Source organism: Dysidea avara, chromosome 15, assembly GCF_963678975.1.
Source record: "Dysidea avara chromosome 15, odDysAvar1.4, whole genome shotgun sequence".
Lineage (NCBI taxonomy): Eukaryota > Metazoa > Porifera > Demospongiae > Dictyoceratida > Dysideidae > Dysidea > Dysidea avara.
The window spans coordinates 11,474,119-11,495,466 of NC_089286.1; the positions used below are offsets into that span (position 1 = coordinate 11,474,119).

At 37.2% G+C, this 21,348-nt stretch overlaps 1 protein-coding gene and 2 long non-coding RNA genes across 4 annotated transcripts; 2 read left to right on the forward strand and 1 right to left on the reverse strand.

Moving 5' to 3' along the window:
• The first annotated feature begins 1,573 nt into the window (after positions 1–1,573).
• Positions 1,574–3,438, forward strand: LOC136245626 (probable basic-leucine zipper transcription factor D). Of its 2 annotated transcripts, none has more exons than XM_066037115.1 (4): positions 1,574–2,029; positions 2,075–2,764; positions 2,814–3,050; positions 3,097–3,438. In XM_066037115.1, exons 2-4 carry the CDS (start codon positions 2,413–2,415, stop codon positions 3,312–3,314), a joined length of 807 nt encoding a protein of 268 aa, XP_065893187.1. In that variant the 5' UTR covers positions 1,574–2,029; positions 2,075–2,412; the 3' UTR covers positions 3,315–3,438. The 2 variants fall into 2 exon arrangements, with proteins under 2 accessions (XP_065893187.1, XP_065893188.1); XM_066037116.1 differs by having other exon boundaries at positions 1,574–1,989.
• LOC136245627 (uncharacterized) lies at positions 2,860–4,026 on the reverse strand. The gene is made up of 3 exons (XR_010696022.1): positions 3,902–4,026; positions 3,372–3,759; positions 2,860–3,162 (listed from the first exon to the last, which is right to left on the reverse strand). It is a non-coding gene; the product is annotated as an uncharacterized lncRNA (long non-coding RNA).
• Positions 4,027–13,567: 9,541 nt separating this feature from the next.
• On the forward strand, positions 13,568–17,190 carry LOC136245778 (uncharacterized). The gene is made up of 5 exons (XR_010696120.1): positions 13,568–14,004; positions 14,344–14,958; positions 15,008–15,206; positions 15,265–15,472; positions 16,960–17,190. It is a non-coding gene; the product is annotated as an uncharacterized lncRNA (long non-coding RNA).
• Positions 17,191–21,348: the final 4,158 nt, after the last annotated feature.

Sequence of the window (21,348 nt, forward strand, 5' to 3'; positions counted from 1 at the left end):
TGGACATTAATTGTACCTACACACAGTGGCAGATGTAAGCAAGGGGCTCTTGACACCCTCTCCAAAATTATTAGTATACATGTAAATAGTACTCTTTTGTCATCCAGTGATGTTTTATCTTTCTATTTAATAAGTAAAACCCACTATATTTAAGTGTTGTATAAAAGTACAAAGCTAGTTGTGCAGATAGTGTAAAGTTTGGACAATCAATTTCTCATGTTTACTATTGCAAGTAAAAGTCATCTGAATCAGGTGATCTCAGTCCGACCCATACGTTGATAATTTGTTACTTACCAACTGGTGGTCCTAGTGTTCACCATCAGAGTCATTCACACACAGAGTGATTTTGAGGGTGACAACTAGCTCACCACAGTTAATGTAATAACACTGTCACTAACATAGTCCTGGGTATCAATTCTTGTAAAGGTCACTGAATTGTGTGACTTTGAGAGTTGATGTCTAGCTCCATACCAGTCTATGTGGACCAGTGTGATGAACCCTGGATCAAGCAACTAGAAATAGTACAAATGTTTGGGAGAATAAAGGACTACGATGTGCTTGAACAAGTCTGAATTAGAGTGTAGTGGTTCACAAATCAGTTCCACTGCACTTGTTTGTTAATGCATACCTAAAGTGATGGGACCCCTAGTTAATTATGTGTAGAGTTGATTTTTAATGTTTGTTACTAGTTTGCATCATCTTTGTTAAGTGATTAGTAAAAATCTGTGACAATATCATGTACTCCAAAACAACACTTCTTTACTTGGAAGAAAGCTCAAACCTCAGGTTAGCAACTACACTGAACATTGTGCACGAAAAGTTGATATAAAGATGCACTCTGATCACTCCTAACATTCATATGTATGTTGTTAGTGATCTTAGACTAGGATTTTTTTTCTTCCATGTGAGAAGTGGTACAACTATTGTGCTTTCAAATAAGCCAATGACAAAGTGTATAACTATGCAGCTATGTATTTGTAACAAATCATAGGTATAATCACAAATTACATAACTCCAATACAAGTATTTGTGCTGAAATTATCTGCTGATACCAATACTAAGCATTGAAGCATGGACTAGTTGAAATTTTGCTATTGTACTACATAGATAGATAGCTATTAAAATATCACAGTAATTGTGTAGTTTGATTGATCTCAGTTCAATCAAGTTTCAAAATATTCATTGTATAAACAGCTAAACATGATAAACATCATTGTGGATTTGTAGTGGGTAATTGATTATGTGGGTAGCCAATTTTTAGAACTTTTCATGAAAAAGCAAGCCATGTAGTCATAAACTTATTTCTTTAAGAAACAACTGCACTGTCATTTAATTAAATTACAAAGAATTAATGTGCTCTAATATATTAGAATACACACATTGGAAAGAGTAACAAAGGCTTTGTTTCACTACTTACAGTAGGGGACAAAATAAAGTTTACATATCGTTTTTTAAAAACGATTGTAATTTTGTATATGTTCAATGGTTATTACGATTGAGTAGCCTTTAAAACGATAGTGTTTCAAAAGAAAAAACGACTGTATAATCGTTTAAACTATGATGCAAGCGTTTAAACTATGACGTAAAAATGATTGCGCAACCGTTTTCACGAACACGAAAAGGTGCAAAACCATCCTTATAAAGAAAAGGCGGTCCTAGTTCTGTCTTTTTCAAGACTTGCAGAGGATAACATGGAAGGCGAAAGACCCGTGGGTGCTCGACGAGCAATGGCGCTAATAAACGAAGAAACTGGTAAGCCATTAGTGGTTTGTGGGATATCCCCGTAGCATTAGAGTAATTTGTTGAATAAACTTTACACCGCCCAGACATACTAACACTAGTCCATTTATGTGTAATGTGTTAATATTATGCAACTTCCTTTTAGAATGCTACAGCCATTACGTAATTTATTGGCCAGAGGGAAGCGTTTCTTCCATTAGTGCTACAAAAGTGAAGCCAGAGAAAGTGGCCATAGGGGAGAAGTGTGAGGTTGGCAAAAGGAAATATATAGGCACTGTGGTTGCTAGAGGTAACACAATTTATATATAAAATAATATACAACATTATATTCCAGGCAGTAAAATTGAAATGGACAAGCTAGAAGACAAGTTCGTCACTGGTGAATGGGTTCCACCGGGTATCACTCCAGCAGCACCAACTACAAAAAAAAAAAAAAAAAGAGGAAACGTAAAGAGAATAAAGAAGCAGAAAAGCCAACAATAAAAAAGAAAAAGAAAAGATGCAGTATGCAAATCAGAATAAAGTGTATAATCACTTATAGTATACGTTTTATTTGTTACACCTACCTCTGAAGTAGGGTGTAGCTCTCTAGAGGTCCCAGCAACTAATTCCTCAAGGTCATCCGTGATACCTGCACCACCAGTGACAACATCAGCCAGTTCACCACCAGTGATGACACCAGCCAGTTTGGCTGCAGTGACGATGCCAGCCAGTTTGGCTGTAGTGACGACACGAGTTAGTGTGCCACCAGTGACAACACCTGTCAGTTTACCGGTCAATCTTCCAGCTGTTACATCTACAGTGGTGGCATCATCAACTAGTTGCAATTCAACATCCTTACCATCTTTTAGCAGCTTCCCTTTTGTACCACCTACTACCACAACAAGCAGTATCACACCAGATATGTTCAGCTCATTAGTCGAAGAAATGACATCTCCACAGGCTGACAGGATACTTGATGAATTAAGATACATGGACGCTGGTAACTGGGACCCATACGATGAGCTTGCATACATCAACTCAGGTATCACGTTTTGATCTTACAGAAATGTATTCATTGTTATTACATACAGGCTCCGAGGATGATGTACCCTACACCTGTAACAACAATGGCAACATCAGCATCAACAGCAGCACCAGCAACAACAATATTGGCAACGACAGCACCATAAGTACTGACAACAATGGCACTAGTAACACCACTGAAACTCTCCAATTTTTGGCTTCTTCTATGAAGCAAGTACTGGAGAACCAGCATTTAATAATTCAACAGCTTAGAGCTTTTGAAAGTACTTTACATCAAATAAATGGTAAGTACCTTGACATATGTTTTCAGTTGTATATTTTTTTCAACAGTGTGTGAATCCCAGTCATCGACAACCACCTGCTTTGTTAATGAATCAGCCAGAAGTATTCCATTACCTACATGTACACATCAATTATCACCATCAAATCAACACATGGCAATGGATCAACAAATGTCAGCAGCAAATCAACAAATCAACAAAGATCAACAACAAATCAGCGAACATCAACAACAAATCAACGAACATCAACAAATAATCAACGAATGACATCAATGACAAATCAACAAAGATCAACAAGTAATCAACAAATGATAGCAAACCAACCTATAGCAACAGACCAACAATCATCAACATCACCTGCTTGCATCGAGATACCGATATCCAACAATGCTCATAAATATGGTATGGTTTCATCAAGTGAAATCAACAAACGTAGTTTAGTAGATCCAGACATCATTGTTGCCAAATATAAATGGTACCATGTTGAAAGTAAAGTGTCAATACTTGCACAACGACTGGCCCAGAAGTCCTACTTTGGCGATGCTATACTAGGTAGATGCACTGTTGGGGGATGTAAAGAACACCTTGCTCTTCCCATAGTGGAATTAAATCAATTGAAGAGGAGGATTTTTCAATTGTTTCCCGAGTATTGGCTGGACCCCATCAAGTTTGAGAAGACGTGGACTGCTTGTTCGTACTCCATTGGCCAACGCTGCAAACGGAAACGAAACCACATGTAAAACTATATGTGTCACTACAATATTCAATAAGTTATTTACCATTGTATGTATTAATGTTTAATACACAATTACTGCATTATTGTTTATGTATGGCGGTGATTCTGCTTAACTTACCATTTGATGATGTGAAAGTATCTTTTTGAAGTGGGATCCGCTCTTTAAATTGTTCACCGTTATCTTGTAACATCTGCTTGATTCCAAACTTTAAGCCACGCGGAAACGAAAAATGTTCCTTCGTGTTAATTAGAAACTTTTCACATGCTAGTTCTAGAATGTTCTTTTTCTTCACTTGAGATGGTCTAGAATGTTCTCTAGCGCGTGTGTGTGTGTGTGTGTGTGTGTGTGTGTGTGTGTGTGTGTGTGTGTGTGTGTGTGTGTGTGTGTGTGTGTGTGTGTGTGTGTGTGTGTGACCAACTGTGTGAACTGGGAGAAGTTTGTTTTGACTGTCAGCAACCTTCCAAAGGGGAATACTGAAGAAGAGCGATTGTCCGGGTGAGGATCCTTTTACAAAAAATAATTGTAACTGCTTAGGCTACAATTATATATGGTACGCCATCTTGTTTTGTTTTATTATCTGTTTAAATACTGAGTGAAAATTTTTCTTAAGATACACAAAGGTAGAAGCTATTAACATACAGTATACAGTACGTTATATTTAAATATCCATAGTTAGTATCCTGTAGCAGCTCCGTTTACTTCTATAACTTTAGGTAATACTTTTTTTAAGTGGTTGATATATTTTAAACATTTTGTAACAGTTGAACCGTCCCAGAATTCTTTGATTCCATCTATCAGTTCTTCTTTTGTTTTAGGTTTCTTCACACGTCGGATGTACTCCTTCAACTCATGCCAGAGATTTTCAATCGGATTGCAGTCTGGCGATTCGGCAGGTGTTCGCCACCAGGTGACTTTATGGTCCTTCAGGAACTTCTTAGCATCATTGGATGTTGTGCTTTGGATCATTGTCTGCCATTAGACGATGTCCATCAGGATACACCTTTTCAAGGAAAGGAAGTAATGTTTTGTCAAGTATCTCGATGTAGAGAGTGGCATCCATTATCCCTTCAAATATGCATATCCCGGTCTTCCCATGCTTGCTGATTCCAGCCCAGATGTGAACTTTTACAGGATGTTTAGCTCTGAAATAATAATGTACAAGTTTAAAAATTTATCAATATTATAATTATTATTATTAATAAGTACCTTGGTTTTAGGCGAGGTGGTTCTCTTGTCTTTCGGCAGCAAAAGCGCTTGTGGGTCTCCAGTTGTACGGAGCACTCGTCAGTCCAGACAACATTGTCAAATGCATCACTCCTGTACTGCTGTGCCCACTCCAGACGTTTCAATTTGTTGGCTTCACGGATAAGTTGACAGTACGCACTTCCCCTGAACGTCCATCCCAGAGCTGTGCGGCAGCGAAGAATAGTTCTCTTTGAATTGTTATAGCCCATTCCTGTTAGCAATGCGTGTAACTGCATCGCTGTTGTCTCATCATCCTCCCTCATCTTCTCCTCAACGATCTCCTATATTTCAGTTGTTATTTTCGAAGGTCTTCCGGAACCAGGGGTTCTTGCAATGGATCCCGTTAGCTTGAACTTCTTGATAAACTTCACTACCCCATTTCGTGATGTCTTGGTGGTTCCTTCTTCTTTGAGGAGCTTTGCAATTGTAGGAGGTAGTAGGCCACGTTGATGGTAGTACAAAATTCGCCGTCTCTCGTACCAAGAATACACCATAGCTAGCTACTGTATTACTCACAAATAATTGCAATAAATCACACTATAACTATTCACTTGATGCTTGCAGCTTTATAACAAGATGTGTTACAGTTAAAACGATTAAATAATTACGAATTAGCTATGCATGCACTGCATCGTTTTTACTACACGTTCGTTTTTTTCGTCTAGCTAGCTAGCTAGTTGAGAAAACGATAGTTTTTGCATATAGTTACAAAAACAATCGTTTTTTTTTGCATGCAGCAGCTGTAAAAACGATCGTTTCGTGAAAACTGAACGAAAGTAAACTGATTACATTACAATCGTTTTTACTAAACAAAATGTAAACTTTATTTTGTCCCCTACTGTAGTTAGCCCTACTTTATTTGTTAGTCCTACTTTATTTCCTGCTGGAAACTTAGCTAGAGATTGTTTAATAAAAGATGTAAGTGTCTACTGGTGGTATCTGAACCTTGTATTACCGATACTGATCCGACACTACAGGTATCGGTATCGAACCAATACTGGTATCGGCAGTGATACCAAGACTGGTATCGGTATTGGTCTACCTTTATTTTAAATTCACATGTTTAACCATAAATAATTATAAACTTGGTTTTAAACGCTTCTCCAGTATAAATAATATATTGCACATCTATGTCTATTCTGCAGCTGGCAAATATTTATTCCCATACAGTAAATAAGTGCTGGAAAAGTGAGTGTGGACAGTGCATTCCACCTTTTGTTATCTTTTACACCGCTAATGACCTGGATAGAAACCTCCTTTGATCAGCTTTTGGATACAACCATCCATTGCTTGTCTATGCAGGTGAAAAGTGCCAGTATAATTTACTATTGAACACTTAATGGCTTCTACAATACATATTCTATTGATTTTATTTCTCAGGTTCTTTAAGCTTAACATGAGTAGTATTAGGCTTGAGCCTATTATGCTCAAAATTCTACCTATTGCTCCTTCCAGAACTCCCCAAAAATTTCTCCTATTCTTGCACATGTTTTGGTAGTGCAGGGGAGTATGATTGAATGCTGGTGCCTCTGGTGCTATGCCACCAAATAATCCACAGACCTTCTGCATGATCTGTGCACATGAAAGTTCACCCACACTCTTCTTTGGCCAAACAGCTCAATCATGAGGCATCCAAATGCATATACATTTACTGCAGTCCAAACTACTATTCATTTTCATTTACGTACATAAGGGATATGCCCCCTTTCAACTCCAAGTGATAGGCTATTCCTGGTTGTGTACGAGGCCTGCACCATTGTCTGTTAAGTTAATGTTGCCTTGATCCTGTCCATCCTTAGGTCTTTAGTGCCCGATCATTTAATATCCTAAGTCTTCCTCCAGATCATCTGTTTTTGTTGGTGACGGCAGTGGATGATGGTGTCAGTGACACCATGTCTACTGCTTCCTTGACCGCTCCACTATCTTTAGCTAGCAACATCAATGGTACAATAGCTGGAAGCAGGGCTAGAGGGTTTGCAACTCCTGGCATCAGTGGTGGGTGGAAGCGGTGGCTGTAGAGGATGCAGTTGTGGTGGACAAGAGGTGCCGGCGGTGGAATTGCGACTGGTAAAGGTATACTGCCTCGGCTGTTTTTTTTTTTTTATCATTAGATCTATCTGTTGTTTCACAACTAAGCAAAAATCATTTGTATTAATTTTTTTTGTAATCTAGCCTTTATTACACTAAGAATTCAAATAATTGATATAATTTTATTACTGAACTACTACCGATACACTTAATACTAGCTAGCTATATACTTAAAATCTCGATTTTCATGAGAAGGCCCTAGACAGTCTTCATAGTGAACATTGCAAATAACAGCATCCTTCCGGGTTGCCACCTTCCACCACTGGGACCCTGTCTAGTAAAGTTAATCATTACAGCTCACTTCACAGGTTCTGGCATACTACTTATGACATGTAAAGAAAGAATCTCAGGCTTTGGACAGTGCTGAACCTTGAGCTCCAGCCAGTGTATCTTCCGCACACCTTCCCTTCCTGTTGTGATAGCCCCCAACATAGCACTGATGTCAAGACATTCCACTTGTTCTTCAGTTTTACGAATATCTTCACTGTTGCGATGGATAGTCATTCACCGTTACTTTTTTTGAAATAAGTTCTGTACAAGTTTTTAGGTTACAAAGTTGAGTATATTGGAAATCACGTAGCTCTTCGAAGCTATGCAAGAGAATTTCAGACCATGATTAAAGATAGCTCAGTCAGCACTTGGAAAGGTAATTTATTTTTTATTTGTTTTGTCAATAGGTTACCAGGTAACAGAACAGACTGGGTAATTATTTTCCTGGCAGACTTGGGACCTCATGAAACTTATATGTTTTATGGTTTCAAAGGGATGGTTGAAGACTTTACCATTGCTCACCCAGGCTACACTACCATCCAGTCAGAGTGAATGGCAGTGCAGTGGAAATGTTTTTAGTCAATTAAAGCACACAACCTCTGGCCACTTGTCAGCAACCAACTATAGAGTTGGAGAGCTTCTGTGATTACAAAGGGTAGCATTCATGGCAAGATGTATGCCATAGGGGAGGCTGCTGTTTACATGTACAGTGGCCTCTGGCTCCCCTGCAATCACTCTGTGAACTGTCACTTATCTTTTCCTTCGCACAATCTGGAATTGCAGCATGGGTGTGCTACTCTGTGCTGGGTGTTATATAGAATTACACAATATCAGTTGCATCACTTACCCTCAAAGTATTGCATACTAAAAACAAATCCACATAGCTTTTCACAGCAATATCCCAGGTAGAACCCTTGGTCTATTACCTCAGGAAACTTCATTAAGTGTTGTTTTTCATTAAGCTCTGTTGCATTAATAAATCACATCTCACATCTTTTTTTTCCCATACAGATTTGTCATTAAACAAAAACAAATGGAATGTTTATGCAGAAAAGAATTAAACGGTATATACCTGAGACAGTCATACTTGTGTAATGTTTAAACATCTTTCAACAATTTCTTCCATTATGATACTGGCTACAGAACAAGCAGTTCCAAGGATCATTAGTTTAGTTGGTGAGCAATTCATATTGGACGATTATCCCAGTTAGTTCCACAATAGTAGAATTTTTGGTATGTGACTGTTTCATTGCCTTAATGCATAAAGCAGTAACTTTTTTAATCCGACCAGACCCTTCCATTAAAGGTATCAATGTTTCCAGTGTTAATAGAATGCTATTAATATGATATTCATCACTACCAACTATCAATGTTGTCTATACAGCATCAATTTTATATACCAAAGACTATGAAGTTTGGTGTTCCAGTATAGATGCCCCCACTTTGAAAGTGACAGAAAGTGTAATTGCAGCTTGGAGTCCTGGAATACTGCAAGTACAGTGGCAAAAATCTTAAGCCAAACAAACTGTGAAAGGCCATTTTATGTGATTTGTGATCAATAAAGATCATCCTCTCTTTCTTTCAGTGATTGTAAGGCTGTATCAAAAGTAGTTATATGTAAACATACTTCATGATACAATCCACAGATAACTACGAAACATGGTTCACAAGTGCGGTCCATCCAAACTAATTCTGATTAAAATATTCCCAGTCTTATATGTTAGAATTCATTGACTCTTATCAAGCTGTTAGGAGTTGGAAGTTATTGTCGATATATTGCAGCTGTGTTTGTAGCATGTGCCAAATGAGCCATTACAAATGACGATTCATACTGAAGTTTGATGTATAAATCAGTATACTTTTAAAGAGTGAAAGGTAGACAAAAATATTTAGGGTAAATTTCATTATAAATTATAATTGATATTGTGAATAAATGCACAGTAATATAAAGCATGCTTTTGCAAATAGCTTGGTAACAAATACCTAGTGCGAAAATGGTTAAAGTTAAAATTGTAGATATAATTTTATTGTTACAACTTGTTGCATGCTTTACATTTCATGTAAACTAGTAGTTTTTTACTGATTGTTTATTCTTATCAAAATAGCTAGTGCACAAGGAATCACAAATTTGGACAACCAGTGAGGAATCACTAACTTGGATAACCAGTGGGGAATCACAAATTTGGATAACCGATGTGGAGTCACAAATTTGGATAACCATGCAGTGAGGAATCACAAATTTGGATAACCAGTGAGGAGGAATCACTAACTTTTTGGATAACCAGCAAGGAATCACAAATTTGGATAACCTGTGGGAATGCAAATTTGGATAAATGTGCATGACCTTTGAAGTATTAAATGAGTGAATGAGAGAAATGATAAGTGATGGAGATTATTTCACTGTATGAGGAATTTCAAATTATGATAGCCTATGAAATTAAATACAAATGGCTACAGATTATGAAGACAACTGTAGATATAGTTATCATTAGTCTGTTGTTACCTACTGTCTATTGTACAATATGCCTCTTTAAGGTGCTCTACTGTGGCCTTTCGCAGTCAACTTGTTTTGGTTAGCTGGAAGTCAAACAAAATGACTGATGACTTGGGCACCATATCAGTCCAGTCTACCACTGCTCTGCCTTCTTTCTTTTTAGCAATCTTCTAAGGCCTTGTGTAGCTACCCTCTAGCCAAACAATATCCAAATCATCACCACAGACATCAGTAACTCTTGCCACCAGTGGACGTTGGTCACAGTTGAATACATTTAATGCAACTAGGTGCTCAGCTTCTATCAAATTGATGTTGTCTACGGTGACCACGTTTCTTGTTGTTGCATTTGGCCACCTGTATGCTCCTGTATACACCTACATATATAGAATTGGCACATTGATTGTAGTTGATACAACATACTGTATACAGTGGAACCTCAGTTATCCAGACCCAACTTATCCAGATTCTCGGTTAACCGAACTACGAAAATATTTATACACAGTTTCAGAGATACAGACTTTCACACTTATGAACCACCCCGGTCCCAAGGGGTTCGGATAACTGAGGTTCCACTGTATGTGAATACAAAGCATTCTGTATACACATAGACAGATCAGTGCTGGCCACTGTAAAGTGCTAATAATAGTAATACTAAAAAATAAGATTTAGCTACGTATAGGTACTCTACACATACAGTAACTATATTACACAGCAACACACACAGACACCATATTTTACCAGTTATTAGCAGTGGTTCACTTATAATAATAATAATAGCTACCCTTGAATAGTATAGCCACCAATGCATAGTAGTCAGCATGCATGCTTTTCCATGCTAAACGTTATAGTAGCAACAGCTATTAAATGTAGTTTGTTGCCTCAGCAATAAACAAAAGTTAACAGGCTAGCTTCCTGGAGTGGTGGGTCAGGAGCAGAAATCAACTTTTAGCACCATCTGTCATCTGGTTGCATAAGTGCATATCATAATTAAATTCCACATTCCTTTATAGTAGTGGAATTGAGTTGTATCTGCCACAATTGTCTAATTGTGTCATCTGTGCATTTGGTGCCCGGTTTTAGTTTCTCAGCAATTAGAGGTCGAACTAGAGAAGTTGGAGGTCTAACTAGAGAAGTTTAACAGGATAAACCGTCTTTGGCCATTCTGAGCTGCTGCTGCTGCTGCTAGAGAAGTCATAAGGATAAGAATCGATGAATTTTCAAATTCACTCTCAAATGAGTCACAAAACACTGGCTGCTTTGATAGTGGAGTTGAAAGAGGAGTTGAATGCATTGGTAGTTGCCACTGCAGCAATGAACAAGGTGATAAGGGTGGGGTTGGTTCACAGCTACTTAAGCTTACGTCAATGTAGTCAGAGCCATAATATGATCCCATATGGGGGAAATGCAAAGGGAATTGACTGGTTATATCAGTTGGTGTAGATTTGAATGCCTGGCTGAGGTTAGTTGCTCCAGTTGGGTCAGCAAAACTTGTAGTGTCATCCAAAACAGCGTAATAGTACTGACTGTAATGCTCGAAGTCTAGCTCATCCTGCTCCCTTTCAAGGTAACTGGCGGCCTCGTAGTTTGCTGACATCACAGCGCCGGGAGAAACTCTGCTGGCGGCGAAATGCGGGCTGAACCCACCTAAACGTCCAAGAATAATACGTACAATATTAATAAATTCTTCAAATCACTGGTGGGGTGAAGCTTTTAACAACATTAGAGTTTAAATCCGCCATTTCGTTGGCCAAGAAGTAAATCCCGCTCCTAAGCAACTTAAAAAAAATTAACGAGCCCATCCCTCCCGATATTTTTTTGCAATAAGTCACTCAGATGGCAGGTTGATAGTTGCGTAACCGGTTTTATTCAGCGAGTTTTTCAATGTCGTTTGTCCAAGGCAGCTGCTTCTAAAGCTTGAGATGAGGTGATTCTTCCAGTGTTTGTCCTGTACTATAATGCCTGGAAACAAACGTTGGTATTTTGGACTACACGGCGGGACTATTTTAGTTCTCAGTGACGGAAAGGAGATTACCACCAAGAATATACCATTTGGTCCGGTGAAAGAAGTTTTCTTCGGCGCAGAACACCCCAAAGCAAGTACCTTCAAGGTTTATGCTCTTGAGGTCAGTTGAGTCAGTAACTATACAGACATAGTAAAGAATCTATGATGTAGCTAGTTACCGTAAGGCGTGAAATATTCGTGGGATACAAATTTTCGAAATTTACACAGTCTATGTAGATACAAGTGGTATGGAAATCGATGTCACAACCACGAAAGTTTGTTAGCAATCTACGAAAATTTTAATTCCACGAAAATTTTTCTCTATGCAGTACCTTGTATGTTTGTGCATTTGTGTAGCTATAGCTATTTATAATAATATATTCTTGGTAGCTAAGGAAAAGTGACGTAGCTTCCATCTATACAAGTAACCTAGCTGCCTAAAAAAAAGCATGCATGGGATGAAGACTTTAAAGACAATATTTAGAATCAAAATTCTAACAAAGCAGTCGCATTATCTTTGCCTCATAAAGCAGTCACACCTCCTCAGTCACAAATTTTTCATTGGTTAACTAGTTTTCTATGAGACAGAGCATTGTGCATTGATTTTATTGTTAAATATAACACAATATCTGTAGATTTCCTTTACATCTGGCTACAAAGTTATTCTAAATCGACAAAATTTTGAATGGAACAGATCAGATTTTAGTGAAAGATTCAGGAACACAACTACTGCAGGGGACTTCATAAGTGTTTGGAACAGGATAACCAAGTTACATGCATCTGGGGGGTTTGCTGAACCAATTGCCTCTGGCTATGTGAGCTCTTCGGAGAACATGTACAGTTGTGATCCAACTGAAGGATCAGTTAATGTGGTTGCATCCACTGGTGTTAGCAAGCGTCAGTCATCAGATCCAGACAGTTCTCTACCTCCTTCAAAGAGAGCAGCGACAACATCATCATCTTCAGACACCGATTTGACACACGAAAATCCAATTGATGATAGGATATTATCAAAAAAGAAAGGTACAGTATGTATAGGTACACATGGATACTTTTACTGTCATAATGTTATTACATGCATGCTTATAAGTACATACATACCTACATAAGTACGTATGTACGTACATGCAGTGGACCCTTGGTTATCCCATTGATCGCAGGCAATGATAAAAGTGTTCAGATAAGTGAATTGTTTGGATAACTGTAGCCCCATACCTCCTAAATAGAGCAGTGATTTCTATTTTGGGGGAGATGTATGTATGTATGTATGTGTGTGTGTATGTATGTATGTCTGTCTGTCTGTATGTATGTATGTATGTATGTAACATATGTCTGTGGCGTACGACATATATGTACATACATACATACTATGTATGTACAATGTAAGTACACACACACACACACACACATATATACACAATAAAGAAAGGTCCAGGGTGTATGATATTAATTATTGCACATAGGACTGTTCCAATTACCAGTAACCAATTTGGTACAACCACAATCAGAGACACGGCTAATTAGGAAACTTGACAACACATTTGTTGAAAACCTCAAGAAATCCATTGAGGCCAATCCATCTGGTCCAGGAGTTCCACCAATGGCAGTCCTCTGCATTGGGGTAGAGGAGTTTCAAGAACGATACAAGGACTCCTACAGATATGAGGTTTTGGGAGGACAGCACACAGCTGCAGCTAAAAATGAATTGTTGAAGGAGAACCCTACTAATCCTTTTTATAAGCATGTGTATGCCGAGGTATAGTTGGGGCTTGATGATAAAGAGGCTTTAAGGCTAGCATCACGTCACAACTCCAATGGTATAATATTCAATTGTACATGCCATCTCAATTCGATTTGTATCACTAGACATACATAGTTTATCCTTCAATGTGTAAATGTGTGTAATTATAATAATGGGATTAAAACAACTGAATTCATGTATCCATCAGCATGTGTATCAGGTGGCACACACCCCTATCACATAAAATACTTTACATAATGTATTTGTGTACACAGCTTGAATCCTGCCGTGCCATGCTTCATAGCATGAATCCAGATGAAGAGAACCCGTCACCAACCAAAAAATGGAAGGACGTATGCCAAGAATGTATTTTGCCACTGGTATGTTGTGTTTCAATTGAGAGTTTAATCATTTGTTCCTCATAATTTTCTTTACTTGTAAAGACAAGAAATTTTTTGGTTTAACAAATCACCAAATTTGCAAGTTCCCGAACAATGCGAAACTGTTATATGATCTGATATAATTTGAGTATATCTCTTATAAAAAAGAAGCTATGGACAGAATGCTTGATTGTTGTTTTATCAAAATGTGTGAAATTAATTTAAATAAAATCTCTGAAATGTTCAACCGAGTATATACTCCCACAAATTTTGCATGTGTCTATGTGTATGTATAAAATATGGCCACACAATTGTCATATACTTGTTTGTTTCTTACAGGGAATGTCAAGGACTCAATGTGAAAATGTTTTCTCTCAAGCTTCATTTTCTCAACAAGTATGGGAACAAGCAATCCAAGTGATTGATCTCTTTGAAAATGGAAAATTAGACAACCAGAAGGCTGAAGAAGAAAAACCTACTCTCCAAGCCAGAATTTAAGCCACATCACTTTCAATGCCTGCATAATCTTAAACCGTCTTTTCAAAAGATGTACTTGAACAAGTAGTGAAAAAGACCATTACTTTATCAAAAATGAAGCAAAAAGCAAAAGAATACAGAGCCCTTGAGAACATTAAGAATGCATTTATGAAAGTCACCCGCTGTTCCAGTTGGCAGGAAGCTCAAGAAAGATACCCTAGGCATACAACAGAGCAAAAACTTGGCCAATTTCTTTGATTGAACTTTGTTAACAACGTTCCCGAATCATTTAAAAACTTTTGCAAGTCTGGCTCTACTAGCAGAGAAGACCCCATTGTTACCAGTGCCATTCAGGTGTATCAGGGTGCAGAGGCTGCAGTAGTTGAAATAGATTTTAGTTACCTTGAAGATGCAGCAATTAAGAGAGTGTGCCCAACATACTCAGGAGCTGGATTAATTTTAATGAATATACCAACAGTTAGTATACTGTATTGTTGAATTGTAGTAATACTGTATGTAAACATAGGGATGGACAGAAACACAGGTCAGGGAAGTGATCCTTGGGTCCAGGCAGTTGAATAGTGTAGAGACTGGACTGGTATTGTACAATGTAGCTGTGGTCTGTTCTTGCCGGGATAAGGGTGCACTGATAGAAGAGGGACTGAAGCAATGTCTAGACCATGTGGAAACAGCTTTTTATTATGATCAAAGCGTTTCATGTTCAGGTACATAATGTAACAATTTGGAATGCATGTACAATAACAGTATCTAACAAATCTACAGGTAGTGGGCTGGAATTTGTTGAGGCTGTAGGACTTGTTATAATTGGACACTTCTTTGGATGGGCAACTGAAAAAAGAGCACTACACAGAGAAACACCATAACATGTTTGTTGTTGAAAACAGATGTGAACTGTTACGTAAACTTATGAAGTTATTTTCGTATACTGGCCAGACAGTTGTGGAAATTGTAACAGAAACAAGTTATTCTGGTAAGAATGTTATACATACAGTGGAATCTCAGTTATCTGAACCCCTTGGGACTAGCGTAAGTCTCAAAAGTCCATACCTCTGAAACTGTGTATAAATAACCTTAAAATTTAAAATAGCACAAAGAACATTAGTAAAACTTCAGTATTATTCAAATACCATAATAGAACAGTCACTACTCTAATAAAGATAAGTGAGTTTCCACTGTAATACATGATTTATAGTATGTATACATTGAACTGGATCCTCAAAAAACTTTTAACTCATGGATAAAATTACATACAATCTTGAAATTTGGCTCACTTGTAGTGCTGCTGCTTGACCTACTAAAAAATATTTCTAACTTTTTCATTCAAATGTCTGACATAATGCTTGCAGCCAATCAAAATTTTCACCATAAATTTCCTGTGGGCAAGCCATAAAAGTGCAATTTCCATTACAGTGTTTTCCTCAACTTGTAATGAAGCCAAAGCGTACGTATCTGTTGTTGACACCTTTGCTGTTACCACTAATCATCTGGTTGGGTGAAATGTTAACTCTCTTGCGAAAAAATCCACTTTTGATTTTTAGCTGTTTTTCAGGATCCAGCTAAATTTGTACATGCTATAGCTATATGTATACATGTTTCAATATTAGTGTATCATTTAGCACTTAAAATTTGCACATAAATACCAGTGCACGTGTATCTACTGCTCAAATGCCAGCTCTAGTTTCATAGGTCCAGAATACAAAGCCCCTTTAATGATAAAAGTGTTTAAATAACTGAAAACGTACATTGAGCTCTGTTGGAATACTCTAAAAAACATACACATGTACTCAAAGTACTCTAATAAAACACTTCCAATTTCGGATGAACAAGCTAGGGTATATGGATCAACGAGGTTCAGATAACTGAGGACAGGCATAGTGGGATTTTATACAACTATATATAGTCAGTTTGTGTTCGCCTGACTCCTGCCAAATTTGGTAATATCAAGAGGTGAACGTTTGTTCACTCCCAATGGTTTTGTACATATGTTTTTATGTTATAAATATGTTTGCACGCCTGAATCGTCTATACTAAATGTATGGGGATATATATTTTATAGTGACATAACTCACTTGTTCTTACCAGTATCAAAGGGCTTTTTGATAAACAGTTCTGGCATTTGAAGGGCTTCACGGCCCCAGTAAATGCATGGGCAGCTGGCCAATGTAACAAAAGCAAGGGCTCAGGTGAATGCGAACCAACTACAGCTACCCATCATATTACAAGTCATTATAGTTTCCAACTATAGGGAATACAAATTTGTGGTTCCACAAAATTGAGGTACAGTAGTATTATTTATGTTGTGAATTGAGCTAATAGGTTCCAGGAAGCACAAATTTGTGATTCCACTAATGTACCTCTAGCTATATAGTGTGACAATTAGCCATGTTCTGCACTAGGGAATACAAATTTGTAATTCCCACAGCTTACTATGATTAAATGAAAATTGTATTGCTACAGTTCACAATGGGTCAGCTGCTTTGAGAGGAGGCCGAAACTACATAGCTGTAGTTCCGAACAGAGAAATGGCAGCACAGTTGAGAGGTGAACTAATTTGTGGGGATGCTGACCCAGATGAAGACTGACTTGTTGTGCTGTGTATTATGACTGTATTCAAACAGTTGATACTATTATGAAGAAATTATTGACTGTACACATGATGATCTATTATTCATAGTTTATATAAACTGATTTATGCAACTATATAGTGATTTGCTCAAATCAAGTTTAAAATTAATCACTGAACAAATTCCACATGGTTATTGGTTCATATAGAGCAATTCAGAATGTGAATAAATAAAACAGAATGTGTTTCCATAACGGAAACATCCAGCAGCATTCACAAGAAAACGTCTATATAGAACTGTAGTGACACTAAATTCCTAAATTGAAAGTTGGGTCAAATTGCTGCTAAAGGCAGCAACTACGCTACAAACATTGGCAGGGATAATGCAAACCTCACAACTATGCGAACCTTAGAACAGCTACAACATGTGCCATCAATGACATAATCACTCATCCACAGATTAGAAACAAACATGACAAGTAAGTAATTCTGTGAAAGTCAAATGGGTTGCAGTAGAATTGGACAAGATCATTCAATTGCCGCTCACTGCACAATATAGCCATTGGTTCAGGTGCACATGTTACATCTTGTACAACATATCATGTATTACAGTGACTATTGCTGAAACAAGATATATTCACCTCTTGCTGCTTTCTCTTAATATTGTGTGCTTGTGTCCTATCTCTTGGTAGATCTCCTGTATTTCCAGCTAGCATGATTCCTCCTTTCTGTATTTGTAACAACTTCAGGCGAACTGTGTTCTAGTTCTGCTTTAAGCATATTCTTTTACTCCTATAAGGCTGGGTATTGCCTCAAGTGCATGCAGTGTTAAAATAGAAAACAAACTAAAGCATTTTTGAAGTGAACTTGTATTCAAGGATGGATACTGTAGCAGAAAAAATCCATAGTAGTGACTGAATGATTGTATATACTTTAGCTTGTTTTTAAAATGACACACACAACTTATCAAAATGCTCTCAATTCAATCGGACAGTGTTTACTATGTAAAATTTTCTATGTTAAAAATACAACCTCAGGTTCAGCATCAGATCATTTAATTCAAAAAATCTCATGAGGTACATATACAACAAAATTCCTGTAGTGTTCAATATCTGAGAGCCAAAGTTTACTTAATCTTTTTCTAAATAGCATACAGTGGATCCTCACTAATCCGAATGCTCGATAATCCGAACAGTACAAATGACTGTTTTATTAGAGTAATTGAATTAGGTTCTGTACATAATCAATGAGTTCACTAATCCAAACAAATTCACTAATCTGAACAGACTTTTGTCAACTTGAGAACAGAACTGTTCGAATTAGTGAGGATCCACTTAACTCTTTAAAATATCTCAGAAAGTGTAATTTTGTAAAATTTCTAAGCTGGTTTACTTTAAAATAATGTGTACTGCCAGCAAAAATACCTGTTGAATCTGTTGAAGACACAATTTGTGAGAAGGTTATTTGTAATTGTCATTGTATGATACCACAAAGCACTAACAAATTAAAACTGCATGGGTGAATGTTAGGCAAGTAAAGACTATAATTAACAAAATGATGTTAACATTTCAACCAAAGTAACTCCACACAATTACTGGCACATTTACTTTATGTGTGACCAAGAGTATATAATGGGGAGGGTTCATGTACTTTTAGTTGGTGGCTATAGCTCCATGAATGCATATATTCAAACTTGTTATCAATTAAATAAACTTTGTTTGGTCATGTATTGTATATCCTATTCAAACAGGCAGAAGAATTGTACTTTGATGTATATAGCTTTATATGAAGCTTGCATAAACATGTTGTGATGCACATTTGATGATTATTTTATCACAGTAGTTGAAGTGTTAGGACTGCACTGTATGGCAGTATTGTTACTACATATATTTGTGGTATTGTGCAGTAGTACAGATTTGATTTGGGATCACTGCAGTTTGTTGTATGGTGTTTGATGAATGTATGCAACTCTTGAGTGCTGAGCTTGTCTTCAGCGCTTTAATGCACTTTTATGACCTACATGTAATTTCTCAATCATACATCTGAACTTATAGTTTTGAAGAAATTTCCTCTTAGCAGTACATGGACAATCTTCAGTTCAATTTAGCTGACAAAAGGCAAATAGGATCTCTCTTACCTCTTAGGCTCTAATGTAGCCAATCAGATCATAGTAGAGAATACCTCATTTATGTAGCATAACCCTTGAATACACAGAAAAAGCCATTTATTTACACTTGGAGAAATTTCTGGCTGGGAAACTAGCCAAATACAATGACCTGTTCAAGACATCTTGATGTGACATCACCTACTATTCAAATTCTGTATGCTATTCTCTTATGCATACATGTGCACGTGCACAAATAGTCTACATGCAGCAATAAGATAATATAATCACAATAATGTCTGTTAATCAAATGGGCAGCTATATCGAAATTTTCAAGTGATAACTGGTTCTAACCAATCCAAAATTGGCTTAGCGCTATAGCTATAGTTATAATAGTTATGTAGAAAGGAAGGCTACAGTGTGACAAGCCAGGGGCAGATCCAGACTTATGGAAAGGCCCATAATAAAAAGCATATTAGGCTGGAGTGCATTCCCGCATAATGCTATAGCGCTAACATATTAGGTGGATATAAATTTTTTTAAACTATCAAGCTCAATTCCATGAAAATAGATCAATTTACCATATCAGTCCAGTCACTTTGTAGTGAAATACTCTAATAGAGCATTCAGAGCATTCACTGATTAAAATGATCCAAGATTATTGTAAATCAGCCTAGTAGCATATTGCAAACATAACGGGACAGTGAAGAGCATACTTATATAGGTGAAAATTTTGGGAAATTCCTGAAAGCATTTTGGGCAAAATTGCCCCCTAGGAAGTTTATGAGAAATAGACTCTCTGAGATGGAAATTGAGAGTGATTTCAGCACAATTTTTGACTCAAAATAATCACTCTTAAATTCCATCTGAGAGTGTGTAATTCTCAAAACTTTTCCTGGGGCCTCCCAGACCCTCTAGGTTGCCTTGCATGCTAAGGTGTGCCTTCCTATAGTATCATTTTATTTTGATTCACCTATAAGCCATGCAAATATGCTCAAAATTTTTCCCAAAATGCTTTCAGGAATTTCCAAAATTTTGTGCCTATATAAGTATGCTCTTCCACTGCTTGAAGGTTCTTAGTTTACTAATTTGTTAAGTTACTTTACTGTAGTTGTATCCAGATATGCTGACAGTAAAATGTCAGTAACTTTAAGTATATGGAACATAATTGTTTTACTAAGCTTTAACTCTTAGTAAAACATCAGTGAATGCGGGTTTACTGAAAACTACTAAAATAACAAACGATTAACTGTTCCATATACTGGGGATATACCACTGTAGTAAACTAAGATACTTCAAGCGGTGTTCAGTGTTCTCAAATTCCATCTCAGAGGGTCTAATTCTCAAAAAGTTTCCTTGGGACAGCAACGACTGTTACATTACAGGTGATTGCTCTAATAGGGTATTGTGATCATGATACTTATAAATGAAACTGTTACTGAACATACCTGTTATACAGAGCAGTTCTGTACAGTACACACCTATGTGCACTTGAATACAATGGCAGTAGCTAGATAGGATCTTAGGATGCAGCTCCTAGAGCCATCATTATTATAAATGAGAAAACACAATAAGTAGAGTTAGCTTACAGTATGTGCGACCACAATCAGATCGTAGTAAAGATATCTATCTACATGAGTATCAAGCAAGTTGGTATGCCCCAAGTATTCTACTTTAGGGCACATGTCTAGTGGTTGCCCCAAGCATTCAACACACCTTGCATTAAGTGATAGTTATCTCATTGGTATAGGAACCATGAATCCACTAACACAAATGGAATGACGTACAATTAAAACATTATAACTACACTAAAATATGCATAGCATGGATTCATTTTGCTTAACACAAGTGATAAATTACTGGAGTTCTATATCTTTAAATACTGCACACCAAAGCTATAGCAGTATAAGGTCATGTTCAGCTTTGAATTTAATGTTAGAATGTCTGAAAAATTTCACTCATGAAGTTCCTTTACATTATGGACATGGATATTTACATGCATGTTCTGTTAGAGCATATGTGATTGCTCTATTAGAATATATTAATTTTGAAAAGGGCTCATGTTACCTAGTCTCTCAGTGGCTGGGGCTATGCCCCCAGACCCTTGCTTCTGTAACTTAATACTGTTGTTGGAAACTCCCATCAAAAAATCCTGACTATGCCCCTGGGTATATACTCT

What these genes read in the sequence shown, in the direction of transcription:
- LOC136245626 (XM_066037115.1), top strand. Translation starts at nt 2,413, where the DNA reads ATGACACCAGCCAGTTTGGCTGCAGTGACGATGCCAGCCAGTTTGGCT. An exon ending in GCTTGCATACATCAACTCAG is followed by an intron (nt 2,765 to 2,813) that starts GTATCACGTTTT and finishes TATTACATACAG; the next exon opens with GCTCCGAGGATGATGTACCC. An exon ending in TACTTTACATCAAATAAATG is followed by an intron (nt 3,051 to 3,096) that starts GTAAGTACCTTG and finishes TTTTTTCAACAG; the next exon opens with TGTGTGAATCCCAGTCATCG.